This window comes from Antechinus flavipes, chromosome 6 (assembly GCF_016432865.1).
Source record: "Antechinus flavipes isolate AdamAnt ecotype Samford, QLD, Australia chromosome 6, AdamAnt_v2, whole genome shotgun sequence".
Lineage (NCBI taxonomy): Eukaryota > Metazoa > Chordata > Mammalia > Dasyuromorphia > Dasyuridae > Antechinus > Antechinus flavipes.
This window is the reverse complement of record NC_067403.1, coordinates 122,798,683-122,816,975: the sequence shown is the minus strand read 5'-3', so window position 1 is coordinate 122,816,975 and position 18,293 is coordinate 122,798,683. Positions and strand designations below refer to the sequence as shown.

General features: G+C 34.1%; 1 protein-coding gene across 4 annotated transcripts in view; it reads left to right on the top strand.

Moving 5' to 3' along the window:
- SORBS2 (sorbin and SH3 domain containing 2) overlaps positions 1–18,293 on the top strand; it is a 126,881-nt gene that overhangs the window by 11,512 nt on the left and 97,076 nt on the right. For all 4 annotated transcript variants that reach the window (XM_051967682.1, XM_051967685.1, XM_051967687.1 and 1 more), the window contains 2 exons: positions 786–812; positions 1,096–1,220. In XM_051967682.1, the coding sequence (XP_051823642.1) occupies positions 786–812; positions 1,096–1,220 (152 nt within the window). The remainder of the gene's footprint in view (positions 1–785; positions 813–1,095; positions 1,221–18,293) is intronic.

Sequence of the window (18,293 nt, the reverse complement as noted above, 5' to 3'; positions counted from 1 at the left end):
TTCTGTTCTTTTACATATCTTTCAAATGTATTTTCCCCTAGATAACAGGATATCTTTAATATAAGCATATGTTTGAAAATAATCCCTTGTATCCTCCCATTCCCACATAGAACCATACACCAAAATTCTAATAATTGTCCTTTCTAAATACAACATAGGTCTCTTTAGAGTTTAATTCAACTGAGTTCCAATAAGATGATTAACGTACATTTTGTAGACTCTTTTATATGTGCATTATCAAAGGAAATTGACCAGAAACGAAGATTTTCTACAGTCTAACAATAAAGAAATCAAATATGAAACTAGCATCTTCGAGGAAGCCTCTTATGAAATCATCTAATGTGCTTTTAGCAGATTCTTTGTGTTATGATGGAAAATTATCTATAGTAAAAAGGAAGAATAAAGCCTGATGTGAAATTTTTAAAAATTAACACATTTTCTAAACATAAAAATTAAAATATAGCCCTCTCAAAACCACATTCTGTTATAATGTGTAACTTGACATTGCTAATGGCAAGAGAAAGTGGTAATGAATAATTAGATAGTCTGACTTGTTTTTAACCAAAGATTCCATTGCCTTTCACCCAAATCCTTATAGAATGTTCACACAATATTTTAAATTCATTTATCTAGTTTGGTCAGTAATAGGAGTAAAGACTCATTGATTTCAAGGTTACTGTGAAAATTATTTAATCGTTTATGATAATACCATTTTATTAAATCATTTTACTGAGTTTTTCATTTAATTTATGCTAATATTAATATAGGCATTCATTTTCTTTTAGGACGTGATTCTCAGTCTCCAGATTCAGGTAAAGGAAAAACTATTTTGCATGTCATTTTGTAGTTATTTTGAATTTGTTTTTATTTAAAGATAATATCGTTGGATTAGAGCTAAACCAACAATATTATCTTTAAATAAAAACAAATTCGTATATTTTTATATGATTTCATATACTTTTATAATTCCATTAAATGTGATTGAATTCAGTTGCCAAGAAGAATATTTCATTTCATTAATGAATTCTAAAGAAGGTAAACATGGATATCTCTGCATTAGATATATTGTTGTATTATGTTTTTTCTTTCTTAAAGCTTGGAGATCTTATGATGAGCGAACTCGAGAGACACTAAATGGAGATGCTACTTATTCATCTCTTGCAGCAAAAGGTTTTAGAAGTGTTCGTCCAAATTTACAAGACAAAAAATCACCAATTCAGGTAAGATTACTCCCACAAGTTTCTCGTGGTTTAAAGTGAAGACATTTTAAAATTTTCAACTCCATGGCACTCCAAATCAGTTGGCTTTAGTCATTTAGGTGTATTACCTACACCTATGAATGAGTGTTATTTTTGCTTATTCTGACTTCAGATTTATTCTCTGCGTAGAAGGCAGGATCAGAAATACAGCAAATTTTCTTCTGATAATTCATCCCCCCAAAAAGTTAATAAGATGCTCATAGCCCTTTAAAGAAAAATATTTTAAAGACTCTGGGCCAGTGCTCTGAATCCCAAAGCCTTGGGTATGAGAATGTATCATCTGTAAATACACAATAGATTCATATTACATAATAGATTCAAGACTTTATTAAGTGAGGGATGTGTTGATGTCTTAGTGAGCTTGTAATGCGTTTGTATGTATAAATATAATTTTGACCATTGGTGATGCCTGATAACATGAGGATAGAAAATATGTTCATTCATCTTCTTTTCCTAGACTATCTCTATCCTCGGAGTTAACAATCTGTATGTTCCTTTTAAAGTTTGGGTCTTTAAATTGCTATACTATTGGAGTTTGTTTTTACTTTTAGTATTTTTAAGAACTAAGCTGTTTGTCCATAGATAGGGGGTAGTAGCATTTTTTATGATGCCATTCTTTTGTATGAATTTGAACAAAGTTTAAAGTGAACTAAGGTAATACATGGGTCTTGTAAACAAATGTAAGCAACAGTTTCCTAAACATCAGAATTATAAATAGGTGTGATGTGCCAATTTTTTTGTTTAAAGTATGGACTTTAAAAGAGTTGCTTTCAGAGCTAACATTGCCTTTCTCTCTTTTTCCTTTCATGTTATTTTGTTCTGTGGATGATTTTGTCAAATAAGGTGCCCCTACCACCTCCTAGAAAAGAGAGTTTTATTAGTCCCTCAGTAACTGATCATAAAGAGGGTAGTGTTTTGAACCCATCAATAACCAAGAAGCAAATCCCCTCAAATACAGTTTACTTTACTAACGGAGACGCTTTCCAGAAGGCTATGTGTTCTAACAAGGAAAATAGTCACACCATTATGTATTCTGAGGAATCTAACACAACTGTGACTTATACACAAAAAATCACTAATTCACTGAGCCCAATTTCCAACTCAGGCTCCCAACAACCAGCAGCTGACAACAACACTCTACTCCAACAGGACTATACACAAGATACTCAGCTACGGAGAATTTCTACTCTGAAATTAACCCCTAACCAAGATCAATCAAATAGCATTCCTCTGTGGCCCCAGCCTGTCGAAGCACTGGGATTTTCCCAAAGGCCTTTCTCACCCACCCATAACCATGCTCCTGAGGTACACACAGCATCTCTTTCCATTCAGATAGCTCCCCTCCATGACCATAAAGCAGGACAGGAATTGGAAAGCCACAAAGGAGGACCTGAGCTTTTTCCAGACACTTTCAAGGAGCCTCTTCAGGAACTGGGACCTATTTCTTCATTTGCTGCTTCTGAACAGCCCCCAGGGAGCCATGTGGTATATTCTTTCCCATATTTGCTTTCAGAACTGTGTTGAGCCTTGTTAATCTTTTCTATCACTGATTTTACAAAAGAAACATGCAAGCTTTGATAGAACATTTTCTCCACACACACAGAATTTTAGAAGCTATAAACCATGCCCCCAGCAATCTTTTTTATTCCAGAGCTCTTTCCTTTTTTAGATATCTGTGGTCAAATAATATTGAAGTCATTGCATTTATAGGTATGGAGTTAGAAGGAACTTTAGAAGTTATTGAGGCTAATCCTCTCATTTTACAGATGAGGAAATTGAGGCTCATTGAGATTAAGTGATTTAATCAAGATCACACATGTAATAAGCATCAGGGGCCAGATTTGAATCCCATGCCCTCAGATTCTTTCTATTATACATCAAAAGCCAGTTATAACTTACAAAGTTATAAATTACTTCAATCAGTGTCTAGAGCAACCTCCAACTTTTTTTTATTCATATATGTAAAGACTTAAGAAAATGGAAATCAAGGTTTTTTTTGGTGAGTAAATGGGAGGAAAATAGAAGACATTGACCTCTTCTATTGGGAAACTTTTAATATTCACTAACCTCAGAAATTAAAGGCAACATAATTAATATAAAGTCTAGATGACTACATGTGTTGCAAAGGAATTATTTTTCAGGTATGCATTGGACTAGATAAACTTTCAGGCCCTTCCAACTCTGAGATTTTATAACTGTTTTGAAACATTATAATTTTATTTATTTATTCATTCAACAATATTTAAGAAACATTTATCAAGCACACATTGTATATGAAGTTCTATATTGAGTAGTGATGCAAAGTTTAGATGTGAGCTTAAACATTTAGAGCTTATAGTTTATGGTTATGACAAAAACAAACTAACTATATAGCTGACATTGTGTGACATGATCATTGAAGAGATGTATAACAAGATGTAATCCAAAGGAGAAGTCCTTAAACTAAAGAAACAAAAAAGGTTTTAATGGATATTAGACAAAGAGAAGAAAGAAAACTTTGCAAGCATAGGGAAAGCCTGGCCCAAAGCCCAGATATGAAAAAGTGCAAAACAATCTCAACAAATACTCTAGTTTGGGATGTAGTATAAAATATATAACGAAGAGTATTTCAAAAAGGAAATAGGACAAGAAAGGTAGAGTAGAATTATCTACAAACTGCTATTACAGCAGTAATCCACTTCAAATTATTGCATGCATTATTCTATTGAGAGAAAATATGAGTGCTGTCTTTTTTCCCCCTTTTCTTCTAAATAGTACTAAAATGATCATAGATTGGATCATATGTGTATGCTTTTAATAATGTATTTGACAGTTGTTTCATTTAAAAATTAGTTTAAAATCCAAGGATGATCATAGAATAGGTGATATATGTATGTTTTTAATAATATCGTCAACAATTATTTTGTTAGAATAATCTTAAAAATTTAAGTTGAAAGAGAGGGATAATTATATAATAATAGACCAGTATATGAGGAAGATTTTCTGAATTAAGTCCAGTCTTGGACAATTACTAGGTGTTTGACTATGGGAAAGTCATTTAACTCTGTTTGCTTGAGTTTCTCATCTGTCAAATGAGCTGGAAAAAGAAGTGCCAAATTACTCTAATATCTTTCCCAAGAAAAGCTCAAATATGAGTCATGAAGAATTGGGACATGAATGAACAACAGTAGGCCTATGTAGTGGCAGATTCCTATAAAACAAGAGGAGGCTGCAATTAATGGATCACTTGAGTTTGATAGTTCCAAGTTACAATAGGTCTAAAGCCAATTGAATGTCCACACTAAGTCTAGTACCAAAATGGTGAGCCCCTGAAGAGATGGGGCCATAAGGATGTCAAAGGACCCAGATTGGAAATGTAGAGTAGATAAAAAGGTTCCTTGCTAATTACTATTGGAATTGAGTATGTGAGAATCAAATGAGATAATATTTGTAAAGTACTTAGCACAGTGCCTATCAAATAAATGTTTGTTTCCTTCCCTCTTCCCTTTATAAATATTCACTGCACTTCTAATCTATTCTAAATAGACTCAGTCTCTATACCAAAACAAAAATTTTCATATGAAAAGACAGTATCATTAACAAATATTTTCTGTGTCCATGTCCTACATGATGATTAGAAGTAGATAATAATGATATTCTAAATTTATATAGTACTTTAAATTTTGAAATGATCAATTGATCATGTTATTATTTTGATAAAATAAACTTATATATCATTATAGTAATTATATAATGTAATATATTATTATAACGACTATCAATTCATTATATTATATTGATATTGATAAATGTGCAGAAGTATGTGGAGCACTTTACATATCATTATTTCATATGATATTTTCATACACCCTTGTGAGGTAAGCATAATTATCCTGATTAGACTAGGGAGACACCTGATGTTCAGAATTGTAAATGTCAAAAATGAGATTTGAACCCAGCTCTAGTTGAGTCCAAGTCCAGCATTCAGTCCTGCTACCTTATCATCTTAACTGACCTTCATAACCATTCTGTGAGAAAGAGTGAGCAGCTGTTATAATTCTCAATTTATAGACAAAGCATACTGAAGAATTACATAGCTTGCCCAAGGTTATACAAATAATTAAGTCAGTACTTCAATCCGCATCTTCTGTCCAATGCTCTTTATACTTTATCACATTGTCTTTCTTTGTGACTTGAAGGCCCTTCCTTAGGTGCCATAGTTCCTGAAATTTATACAATACGATATGCATTTAAAAAAAAAGGGGGGGGGAGGGGGCAGCTAGATAGTACAGTGGATAGAGCACCAGCCTTGAAGTCAGGAGGACCTGAGTTCAAATCTAGTCTCAGATACTTAACACTTCCTAGCTGTGTGACCCTGGACAGGTCACTTAAGCCCAATTGCCTCAGCAAATTAAAAAAATAAATAAATAACTAAATTAAAAAAAAAAAAAAAAAAGCTACGACATTGCTCCAGTGAGACTCATTAAATGGGAGAAAGAACATGGTCAATCACTTGTGTCACAGAATGGACTGAACTAGGCAAGAGAGCAGGTGTATGAAAATTGGAGTTAAAACACCATCATTATTACAGGAATTGGGGGTAGAGGAATTGAGAATTTGGCTTGCTTTCAGGCCAAAGTACAGAAGTCAGCAGGCACAATTCTAGTAATCTTTGTCTTCCAAAATAAATCTGTTTATGTGAAAATCTAATTAAATCTGAAAGCTTTTCTTTAAAGTTTTCTTCTGTGTTATTGGTGGTGAGACTGCTGAGACCACCCAGTGTGCACACTGCTTAATCCTGAACAAATGTCTGTATAAGCAATTCATAGTCAAAATTCCCAGAGGAAATCGTTTCTATTTCTATTATTCAGAGAGATTAAGCATTCAACAAGAGAGAGAAAATACATTATTGGAACTGTCAGATTACATTTCTAAATCGTTTGTCTTAGAAAAAAAGATTCACAAAGGTCACTTTCATCTTTTTCATTCCTTTTGGCCAGACATCTTAGTGAAAATTAAGAGCTAGAAGCAACCTTGATGATGGAGGTGAATTAGCATATCTAAAACTTTGAAGATGTTCACTCCTCCAAGGGGAGAAACATACTGGTCTCCAAGAAGCTTTTTAACAATCTTAAATTTTTATTAGAGCCTGGGCATTAATTTAAATGAATCAAGAAAATAGTCTAAATAACTAAGAATTACAGTCTTGTTTCTTGAAGCCAAACTATTTTTATAAGTTCCTTGTCTTTAATTTACCCTCCCAAAGTCCTGACAAAAGAGGGTTTATAAAGATTGCTCTGAAGTCACATGAACAAATGTCTACCAGTGTTGTCCATAATGCCAAGTTCATGAAGGTTTTCAGCAGAAACTTGACAACCAAAGTCAAATAACTGGATCCCAAAGAGGCAGACTCTTCTGTTGCACCTAAAAGAAATGAACATTATATTTCATGAGGGCAAAACTCATCTTTTCAATTATTATGGAAAATTAGGGGCCAATACATCACAGTCAGAGCTGCTCTTTACATCTGTAGGAACTCAAGTGGAGGTTTTATCTCACATATTGAAATGAATAAGTAGTTACAGGGTTGTCAGCATCTGAATGGTGGGATGATGGAAGAGTACATCTGCATTTTTCCTGAATCATCTTCAATATCATAGAGTTTTCATTAGCATTATTGAACAGAACTGTTCGGTTTTCTTTTAAAATTTATTAGTATTTTATTTTTCTCGGTTGCATGTAAAAAGTTTTTAAAAACATTCTTTTTTAAAAGAAAATTCTTTCTTATATTAAGTTGAAGTCTGCCCCGTTCTGGTTTCCACCCTCTGCTCTCAAAAGCTGATAATAGCTAACCTAGCCAGGCACTGTACTATGTCCTTTACAAATATTATCTCATCTTATACTCATAACAATCCTGGGAGACAGGTGCTATTATCTTCTCTTTTAATAGATGAGGAAACTGAATTAAACAAAATTAAGCAACTTTTACCCAGGATCACACAACTGGTAACACCTAAGGTCAAATTTGGACTCCAGATCCAGTAGTCCATCTACTGTACCATCTTTCTTCTTGTTTTTTGAATAACATAAAGTCGCCCATAAATCTTCTCTTTTCCACACTAAATATTCCCTGTTCTTTTAAATTTAGAAGAAACTATTTCCAAGGTTGTTACCATCTTATTATACTATTATGGAGAAGCTGCAGTTTGTCAATAACTTAGAATATGGTGCCTCCACAGACTTGAACATATTTCACATGTGGTTTGTTGAGCATTAAATGGGCAGTATTTTTGCATAATCCAAACATTTTTGATGATGTGTAAGATCTCTACCTACTCTACCTGAGCTTTGCCCCCATCGAGAGGGTCAGAGTATGATGGATAGAATAATGGACTTAGATTAAGGAAGATTTTACTCTGACTCAGGGAAAGTCCCTTTAGTTTCATCATCTGTAAAAAGGGGAGAGTAAAAGCTGTATTACCTACCTCATGAGAATGTCATGAGCCTCAAAGGAGGCAATGGTTTATAAAGCACTTTGTGAATATTAAGGTACTAAATAAACAACATCTATTATTATAATTATTCTAACTGTTGAAACTCCTTCCTTTCTTCCTTCATAATCAAATTCAGCCACTCTTCCAAACAAAAGTCTTCTATTGATTATTTTGCCACTAAACTGGAAATCATCTTTTTCTTTTTAAATCATTCTTAGTTCTTTCTTTAGATTTGGGGTTTAATGTCTTTTGTTTATTAGTCTATTAGGTTCAAACAAAATGGTTCACAACATCTGAGGGGATACAATTAAGTATAGTTGGTCAAGTAATGCTTTAGGAACATTTGAGTTAAATTTCTAAAATCAGATTTAATTTTAACAGGTAAAAAGGAATAGGAGAACATTTCAAGCAAAAGGACCAGCATGAGCAAATATCTAGAGGCAGGATGCTATGGGCTATAAATAGGGAATGATTTGACTGATACAGAATATGTAATGGAGGGATTAGCAAACTAGAAGAGTTCTGGATTTTTCAGGCACCCAAATATGTGGCTAGAGCACTGGATTTGAATCAGTAAGAAAAAGGAAGTTAAGAAGTATAGGATGAGTTCCGTGCTTCAAGCTACTTTTTATGTCAGAGTCCATAATTAGCACCCTTCTCTAAACAAAGAGAATGATGGAGGGCAAACTAATTGCAAAGAAAAGAAGAAAAAAAAGGTCTAAGTATTTTAGGAGGATTTTTTAAATGCAAAGCATTTCTGTTAGTGACTGACAAATGCTTTAAAAAAAAGTTTTATCTGTTAAAATTTAAGAGAAAACAAAGGTGTGACATGATTACTCAGAGTTAACAAACTTAACACTAAGTATGCTGGGAGGTAGGGAGAAAGGAATATAAAAAAAGGTGATATTATTTCCCACATAGTATACCCTTTGGGATATCATCCCACATTTATTGTGGAGGAGGAGAATATTATTCATGTTTTTAAGGCTTCAAACCATCTGGTGAGAAAATTTCTGCTCATTGGAAGAGTCTTTGTAATGATCTCTCTGAGACAGAGACAGTGTTCCAAATAATATACTTTATTCCCCGCTCCAAAAAATATAATTATAAACTTCAAATATTCCAACTCTAAATCTTAAATTCTATAAAAAATCAGATATCAGTGATTATATTTGAGTATTCTAAATATTAATTTATTCTTTTAATAAAGAACAAAGGTGTGTGTATATACACATATATATGTATAAAACAGTATTATATGTAATACATATTTCTATGAAGAATTCATTTTTTTCATTCATCTAACATTATTAAGCCATTTGTTTAAAAAAAAAAAAAAAAAAAAACTTCATCGGGGGCAGCTGGTTTGTGTAATGGACAGAGCACCAACCTTAAAATCAGGAAGACCTGAGTTCAAATCTGGTCTCAGACACTTAACACTTCCTGATTATGTGACCTTGAGCAAGTCATTTAATCCTAATCGCCTTCAGCAAAAAGTAAAATAAAATAAAATTTTAAAAAAAATTCGATCCTATAGTTCACACAGAAATTTGAGGACAGAAATCATGTCCTTGTATAGGGAAAATAGTAATGAATGAAGACAAATAATGGGAACCAAATAATAGAATTGTTCATCATCACAATCTTTTCCTCTTATATGCAAGCATTTGCCCTTCCTTAGCCCAGAGGTGAATAAATTTCAAGGGTCCTCAAACTTTTTAAATAGGGGGCCAGTTCACTGTCCCTCAGACTGTTGGAGGGCTGGACTACAGTTAAAACAAAAACTTTGTTTTGTGGGCCTTTAAATAAAGAAACTTCATAGCCCTGGGTGAGGAGGATAATCGTCCTCAGCTGCCACATCTGGCCGGCAGGCAGTACTTTGAGGACCCCTGAGTTAGATAATACTCTATTTAGTTCTCCTTTTTAAGGTTGGAAAAAGGAGTGCAACATTAACAAAATATTTTCTCCAGGATCCTGAAGCCATTCAGGCTTCCTGTTATTACTATTGCTTCTGTCTAATTTAACCCCTCATCACTTTAGCTTCCACATCTAGAAATGAGAATTAAATTAAATGGTCTCAAGAGTTGATCTCAAAGAACGCTTTCACCAAAAATTCTGTGATTCAGTGAATTCTGATTCCTAAGTGAGGCAAATAAGAGACAGGTTTTGTAACTGATGACCATTTTAGACATGTATATTCTGTTTTCTGGGATTTCTTTCTCAAAAAAAAAAAAAAAAAAAAAAAAAAAAAGATTATCCCCCGTAGTTCATGTCAAAGTTGGCTCAAGATGCAGCAGCAGTATAGGGATTGGATTCTGAAAAGAAGAAAAGGTATGATGACTACAGCACAGGAGATGGATGCATTAGCCCAATGGGAAGCATTCTGACTGAATGCTACTCTTTCATTCATTTATTGGTTTGTAGTTTGTTCTTCATTCTGGAAGAGTACTATGAAATCAGAAAGGTGATACCATGACTTACAAATGAATTGGATTTAAGTGAGGCAGGGCTTTGCAAAGTCGCCAACCTCATTCTCTCCTCTAGAACTATCTGGGTCCAGATACAAGATACAGATCAGGATAACTAGAGATGGCCCTGGACCTTGGCATTTTTAAACCAAGGTCTTTTCCAGATCTTGGTTTGACTGAGGCAATACTTATTTAGTGATTAAGACTAGATAAGAAATGAGGTAAAGAATGGCTTCTTTTATCTAATGAAAATAATAATAATACCACACAAAAGCCAAAGGGGGGAAAAAATCAATCTGGGAAGAGGAAGAACCTCAGGGTTTCTGACTGATGTTACTGATAACTGCAATGCTAAAGATTGGTTTTTGGATGTATCTAGATCTACCCCATTTTGACTAGATTTTTTTCCCCATTTCTCACTCTTTGATCCTGGATATATTCTGTTTCCTAAAGCCCTTAGTTACATGCATAAACATAGATGAGCTCAGATGGATGGATCCAACAAAGACCGATATTAGCAATTAGTCAGTGATATAGAAAATGGAGTTTAAGTTGGCTTTGTGATCATGTACCCTGATCAGACATGGCCAACTCATGAGAGAAGAGCATGGAAGAGAAAAGAAAAAGAAAGAAAGGGGAGAGGGAGAGATAGGAAAAGAAAAGAAAGGAGAAAGGGATAAGGAGAGAAGAGAGAGGGACAAAGAAGGAAAAGAAAGGGGAGGAGAGGGATGGGGAGCAAGAGAGGAGTGAAGAGAAAGGGGGATGGAGAAAGGGAGGAAAGGAAGACGAGAAAATGGAGGAGGAGGAGGAAGGGGTTAGATCTGGCTTAGGTCAGAACCATAAGGTTACTAAAATCCATTGAAGTGGTGCCAATGAATTGGTTCAAATGGAGTAGAATGTTGAACCTGCTGACCCAGGAATATCCCCACTAAAAAACCCAGTTCTTGTGGTCCTAAGGTCCTAAGAAAAACTGATGTTAAAGTAGAGAGTTTTCCAAGACTTACTGTTTCTGCATTATAGACAGCAGGAGAAAGGAAGGTTACATAGTCACAATAATAGTACAAATAGATGCTAAAGGCAAGTCTGCCATATTGTTACCTTACATGACTATGGTTCCAAAAATCTTCTCAGCAAAAGTCCAATCTCTTCCTATTAGGGATAGTAATCGTCTCTTCCTTCCCCACCAGGAACCTGACTTCAACATTCTTCCTTTCTGGATTTGCCCTCATGATTTTCACTTCCCAAGAAGGGCCCTACTTTGATCATGCAGCAACTTCAAAGTAAAACCAGTGATGTCTAGAAAGAAAAAAAAAAAAGAATTACTATTATAAACAGTTGGAAGAAGCACAGTGTGGCTGAACATTTATTATTTTATCCTTCCAATTTAGTTTATAAAAAGACTAGCCTAAAAGAGATTTATTAAATTTATTAATAATTTTTTAATTAAATCTATTTGGTGCTATTTCAAACCATAGGTGTCCTTTTGCTGTACATAAAATGTTGTTAGAGCCTCCCAGGGTATTTGCGATCATTTTGTTTGCATTCTGAAGTTGCTTTACAGTCTTATTTGGGTGTTCATTAGGTTAGGTTTCCTTTCTGCCCTTCCTTTCTTCCCACTCCCTCCTCTAGATAGCCAGCAATCCAATATATGTTAAACATGGTAAAAAAATATGTTAAGTCCAATGCATACATATTTATACAATTATCTTGCTGCACAAGAAAAATCAAATCAAAAAGGGGAAAAAAAATTAGAGAAGATAAAATGCAAGAACACAACAACAAAAAGAGTGAGAATGCTATGTTGTGATTTACACTCAGTTCCCACTGCCTCTCTCTGGGTGTAGATGACTATAAACTAATTTTTTAAACAGAAGTTGTAACAAGAAATAATACTAGAAATGAATCATTTTGCATCCACAAATAAAGGTATCCAAGATATATATATGAGTTCTATTTTGTTGATTACCCAACAAGGAAATTATATCAAAAAGGTATCTCTTTCTTGCCTGTAGTCTCCTGAATTCCAGAGGTCCCTTGGGCAATATTTACTCTTGTGGACTGAGCAAAGACTAATGGGATAATTCTGGCTATTTCACTAAAGCTCCTAGTAACTTGGCTCAAACTCTCTGCAGAAAACAGCACATCCAGTATTCCACAGAATATCGACATCAAAGTTTTTTTCTTAAACATCTATTTTCATTTAGTGGAATTTGAATCACTTGCCAAAAAAACTTTAAAAAAAAAACATTATGGGATTCTGATGGGAACTTTATTATAGGTATATACTAAATGTCTTTTATGAGTCTTAGATTTTTTCTTGTTTATCTGGTGATACCAGTTAGATTTTAGGAGACTTTTTCAGTTTATTAGAACTTTGGTTTCACAGAGTTTAGCTTCTATTTATCTAAATCATTTTGTCTGTTTTGTGTAGCTCTTTCTTCAATGAGAGCTACCTTCTAGACTACCTTTTGGGTCTTCAAGTTTTCTTTTTTAATATTTCATTAGAATAACCAGAATTTTAGAATCTCAAGCCAAAATTTCCAAAGAAACTCTTTATCATTGTTAATTGAAAAATATACTTCAAACAAAGGCAAATCACCCAGTGTTCTCCTTTGTTGTTTAATCATTTTCACTCATGTCTAACTCCTTAGGATACTTTTTGAGTTTTGCTTGGCAAAGATACTAGAGTGGTTTGCCATTTTCTTCTCAAATTTATTTTACAGTTCAGAATAAGTGAGTGACCCAGGTTACACAGCTAGGAAGTGTATGAGGTTGATATTGAACTCAGGTCTTCCTAATGCCAGCCTGGACTCTATCCACTAAGCCAATTAGCTGTCCATCTTGGTTTTTTTAAGTTTTTTTTTTCAAAACATTTGCAAGGATAATTTTTCAATATTGACCCTTGAAAAACCTTGTGTTCCAATTTTCTTTCTTACTCCCATCCCTTCCTCTAGATGGTATATAATCCAAGATATGTTAAACATGGTAATAATATATGTTAAATCCAATATAGGCATACATATTTATATATTTATTTTGCTGCACAAAAAAAAAAAAAAAACAGGTCAAAAAAATTTTTTTAAATTTAAAATGAGAAAGAAAATAAAATTCAAGCCAACCGCAACAAAAAGAGTGAAAATGCTATGTTGTGATTCACCCTTAGTTCCCATAGTCCTCTCTCTGGGTGTAGATGGCTGTCTTCATCACACATCTATTGAAACTAGCCTGAATTATCTCATTGTTGAAAAGAGCCACTTCCATCAGAATTGATTATGGTATAATCTTAGTGTTGCTGTGTATCATGATCTCCTGGTTCTGCTCATTTCACTTAGTATCAGTTCATGTAAGTCTCTCCAGTCCTCTCTGAAATAATCCTGTTGATCATTTCTTAAAAACCAAAATATTCCATAACATTCATATACCATAATTTCTTCAACTATTCTCCACCTGATGGGCATTCACTCAGTTTCCAATTTCTTGCAACTACAAAAAGGACTACCACAAATATTTTTGCACATATGAGTCCCTTTCCCTCCTTTAAGATCTCTTTGAGATGTAAGCCCAGTAGAAACACTGCTGGATCAAAGAAGATACGCACAGTTTGATAAGCCTTTGGGCATAGCTCCAAATTGCTCTCCAGAATGGTTGGATCCATTCACAATTCCACCAACAATGTATTTGTGTCCCAGTTTTCCCACATCCCCTCCAACATTCATCAATGTCTTTTCCTGTCATCTTAGCCAGTCAGGTGTGTAGTGGTATCTCAGAGGTGTCTTAATTTGCATTTCTCTGATCAATAATAATTTAGAGCACCTTTTAACATGACTTCAGTTTCTTCATCTGAAAATTGTCTGTTCCTATCCTTTGACCATTTATTAATTGGAGAATGGTTTGAATTCTTATGAATTTGAGTCAATTCTCTATATATTTAGAAATGAGGCCTTTATCAATAAAGAACCCTTGAATGTAAAAATGTTTTCCCAGTTTATTTCTTCCCTTCAATTAGCTGTCCATCTTTAAAGCACAGATAAAACTTTGATGTTATTCAGTGAGAGATTGGTGGGAAAAGCACTTTATATAAACCATTAGATTGTGGACTTCTTGAGAGCAGGTATTTTCTTCTGCTTTTTTTTGTGTCCTTAAAACTTAACACAGTGGCTGGCACATAGTAGGCATCTAATAAATATTTATTGATTGACATAAACATTTAAAACATCAAATACAACATGTAAATGTGAACTGTTTTGTTCTCACCATCATAAACTGCTGTTAACAAAAATTATAAACACTCTAAACAGTTATTTATGATACTGTACTTTATAATACAGGTGATATGGTCATTTATATTATTAGAATAGGAGAGAAGAGCTAGCTGGTAGTATTTATTTCTCTCACTCTTAATTATGAAGTATTTTATTGAATATTATGTGTAGGCACAGTTCTGCGAATTATGGAGAATACAACCAAATTTAAATGTTCCTCCAGGAACTATTTGGTAATATAATCTGTATAGACTAGGAAAAATATAGTTTTATTTTCCCACATTTTCTTAATTCTTTTATGAACTGTTTTATATTCAGTCATGCTTTTAAATGCCTGTTTTTTTTTTGGGGGGGGGTCCACTTAATCAGGCCCAGTATGAAGTTTCTGCCTGAAGAATTTAGTCTTAAGGGGTTTTTTTTCCTGCTTTTATGTGTAAAGCAGTAAAATATTCTTCTGGGCACAAATTTATATGTGAATTGTGGACTATAATTGTAACGAGGGACTCCTGGATGAGGGAACTCTGGCAACTAAGCAATTTGGTGTCTTCTCCATCATTTCTAGTCTTAGAGAGTTGTCTAAGGCCCTGAGAGATTAAGTGACTTTCACTGGGGATCACAGAGCCTGTATAGGTCAGAGATGAAACTAAGTTGTAATGGAAGTCCCCTTGACTTCTACATTGGCACTCTATTCACAACCTAATAGTGTCTCTATTATATTTTTTAAGAGTTTTTACCTGCATTATCCAATCCTGAAATTTATTTTTAAAATCACCCATTACATTTTTTACTTAGAAACACAGACAATAAATACAGAGAAGAACTGGGTGCCCAGTGTAGTATTTCCCTCTATGGGGGAAAGGGGAGAAGATTTCTGTTGTGACTTTACTAGAGAAGGACTTAAGGCTAATTTCAGAGGCAGAATTTGAACTCATGTATTCTTGTATCCACATCCAACAGTCTGTCTACTATATCAGGCTATCCCCATTTAGAAGTCACTTCCTTGCATGTTCTTGCAAATTTGACTATATGTGTCTCACTTTGGATCTCATGTTCCTACCTTGAAGACACATTAAAACATAATTCTTGAAGAATGAGAATGGGAAAATTTTATAGGTAAAACTTTGTTTTGAGTACTCCAAATCCCCTTTGCACAGCTGCTGAAATAAATTTCTTTTTTATGTATTAACTTAAATTTGTTGTAGTTTCCTTCTATTGTATACTTTATAGTATACTTCTATTAACATATGAACTGGTGATAGGATTTTACTTAGCAAAACATACATATCAAACAAAAGTTATCCAGAACCAGTTTATCTTTCAGTTCACCTAGTACATTACACTGAGTACATAAGATTTTCAAAACCCTGTACCTTTAGTTGAAATATAACAAAATTTGTGTATATATGGTTTAAACTCATAATAATTTGTATTTTTCTCTAAAGCAAGGACTTTAATCTGACATCTGGAAATCTGTAAATAATATATTTTGCTAGCAGGATTTTTAAAAATTACATATTTTATTTTATTCATGTAAAAAAAGGTTTTTTTTGAAGTGAGATTCATAGATTATACCACATTGTCAAAGAGATCCAGAACACAAAAAAGTTTAAGGTTATTCTAGAAATATCTTTATCTTAAAATTTTAAAAATAATTTTGTTTTCTTTAAATTGAACATTTCAAGACCTGCATTTAAATGTCTCTTTTAACCACATGAAAGCTGTTTTTGTTTTTCCTCTTTGAGCCTTAGTTCCTTTATCTGCAAAATGGGGATAATATGGGCATTAGTCTATTTTTTGCTCAGAGTATTGTTTTTAAAAAAAAAAAAAAAGGTGTTTTGTAGCTAGATTAAATTTTTCAGTATGGCACTATTATTATTACTGTGATTTATTTTGGAAATTGCTAGTCATTTCAGACTTTGGGATCCAAACCACAGATTACTGGCAAACCCCTTCAAAAGCTTCTGTGGTAATAGCTTTTTAATTGCTCCCAATGACAAACCCTACTTCTTCTCTTCCTTTCTTTCTTTTAGACTGAGGCAATACAATCTTGGAAGTATTGAGGTCTCTTTGCCTTTTTTCAATTTCTTCCTCCTTTGCCTTCCATTAAAATCAGCAATGACAAGCCTAACCAATATTAATGCATTTTAATCTTCATCACCTTTTTCTTTTCTTTTTTAAAAAGTTCTTACACTAAGTGATTTGGAGATACCTCTATAATGGTTTTCTGGGACTTTGAATCATATTAGTGTAACTGACCAAATGCAGGGTTTCCAAGAGGGAGAAAAATTCTAATAAGTTTCTTCATGTTTAAGGGAATATTGGAAGGGTTTTGCATATAATTTCATTGACACAAGCAATACCCAAATAAGGCAATCTCCTCTACTAATGCTGGTAAACACCTTTTTTTCAATTATAGTTTTAGCAAGTATTCTGGAACACATAGAGATGAACTGACTTGCCTAAGGTCACACAACTGGTATGTTTCAGAAGTGAGTCTTTAATCCTCTCTTCCTGGTGCCAAGGTTAACTATCCATCAGGTCCCCATTGCCATTGCCTGATCAACATTTAGATCAATTAAATCACAACTTCTTGCTCTAACCTGATTCCTATTGTGAACATTTCAGGAGAAAAACAACAATAAAAATGATTCATATCCCAGAATGTATTTTCTGGCAGAGAAAAAGGAAGTACTCCCTTTCTAGCATAACAAATAGGCTCGTCCATCCTGCTGTCATGAGGACTTTTTAAATATGTTTTTAAAAATGCTTGATCTGAATTGTGCAAAATTTCTCAAGTCCTTCCTTCATAATACCTCCCAATGTGAATTTGTCTTGGTTTTGTTTTTAAAAATACTTATTCCCTTCATTTCCTCCATGTTCACATGCTTTTACAATAGTGTGCATGCAGTTGATTTCAAATTCCTCTGAATGTGTTTTTTTAAGATTCCAGTAAACAAAGCTAACACTTTGTCTGTATCTGACATGCTGCAAAGAGAAGAGGATGTTTTCATTCATTTCTCTATTTTTTTCCTTTCAAACCCTAGCTTGGAAAAAAGAAACTAGCTGCCAATATGATGGAGGCAAATGCTCCCCAGATCCACAGGCAAACAGCAGCAGCAGAAGCCTCTCCACTGCATCCATTCTCCGTGGTACCAGTTAATCAAACCTCTTTTTCGCCCGACAGTGGCCCCTGCCTGGCATCCTCCAGTCTGCCACCCCTTGATGATGCTGTGTCTTCACGCTTTCCTAAATCTGTGGCCCCCTTACACTCCTCCTATAAATACCCTTTCCTAGCTCCTGACAGTGTTATCCCCAGCAATGACCCAGCCACTGCCACCACCTGTTTTGTCGCAGACTCGTGTCTCAGTGAGCCTTCTTCTCGCTCTGTGAGCGAGATTTCATCTGCCATTCTAGATGAGCTTCAGACTTCTTCTAACTATGCTCCTACTGATTGTCCTGAAACACCTTCCCCAACCTTGAATGAGATGTCTGCTGTGACAGATGGCACCACCTTAAATACCACAGCTGCCACTCATGTAATTATTCATCCTTCCTCACTCTCTGCATTCTTGGAACAGGTCTCCAAAGGGGAAAATAACATATTTCTTGTCTGCCGTTTCATTTTGCAGCTGAACATTTTGATGCTCACAGTTGATGATTAGTAATCTGTTCCTACACAGTCTAAAAGGACTTTTCATTACAATTCTATTGGTAAAAATACTGGGTTTTGTTGAATTTTTAAAAATTGAACCTGTGATTTTATTGGTAAAGGAAACTCACAAAGAGAAAACTCCTTCGAATGCTGAAGAAAACTTGTTTTGAAATTTATAA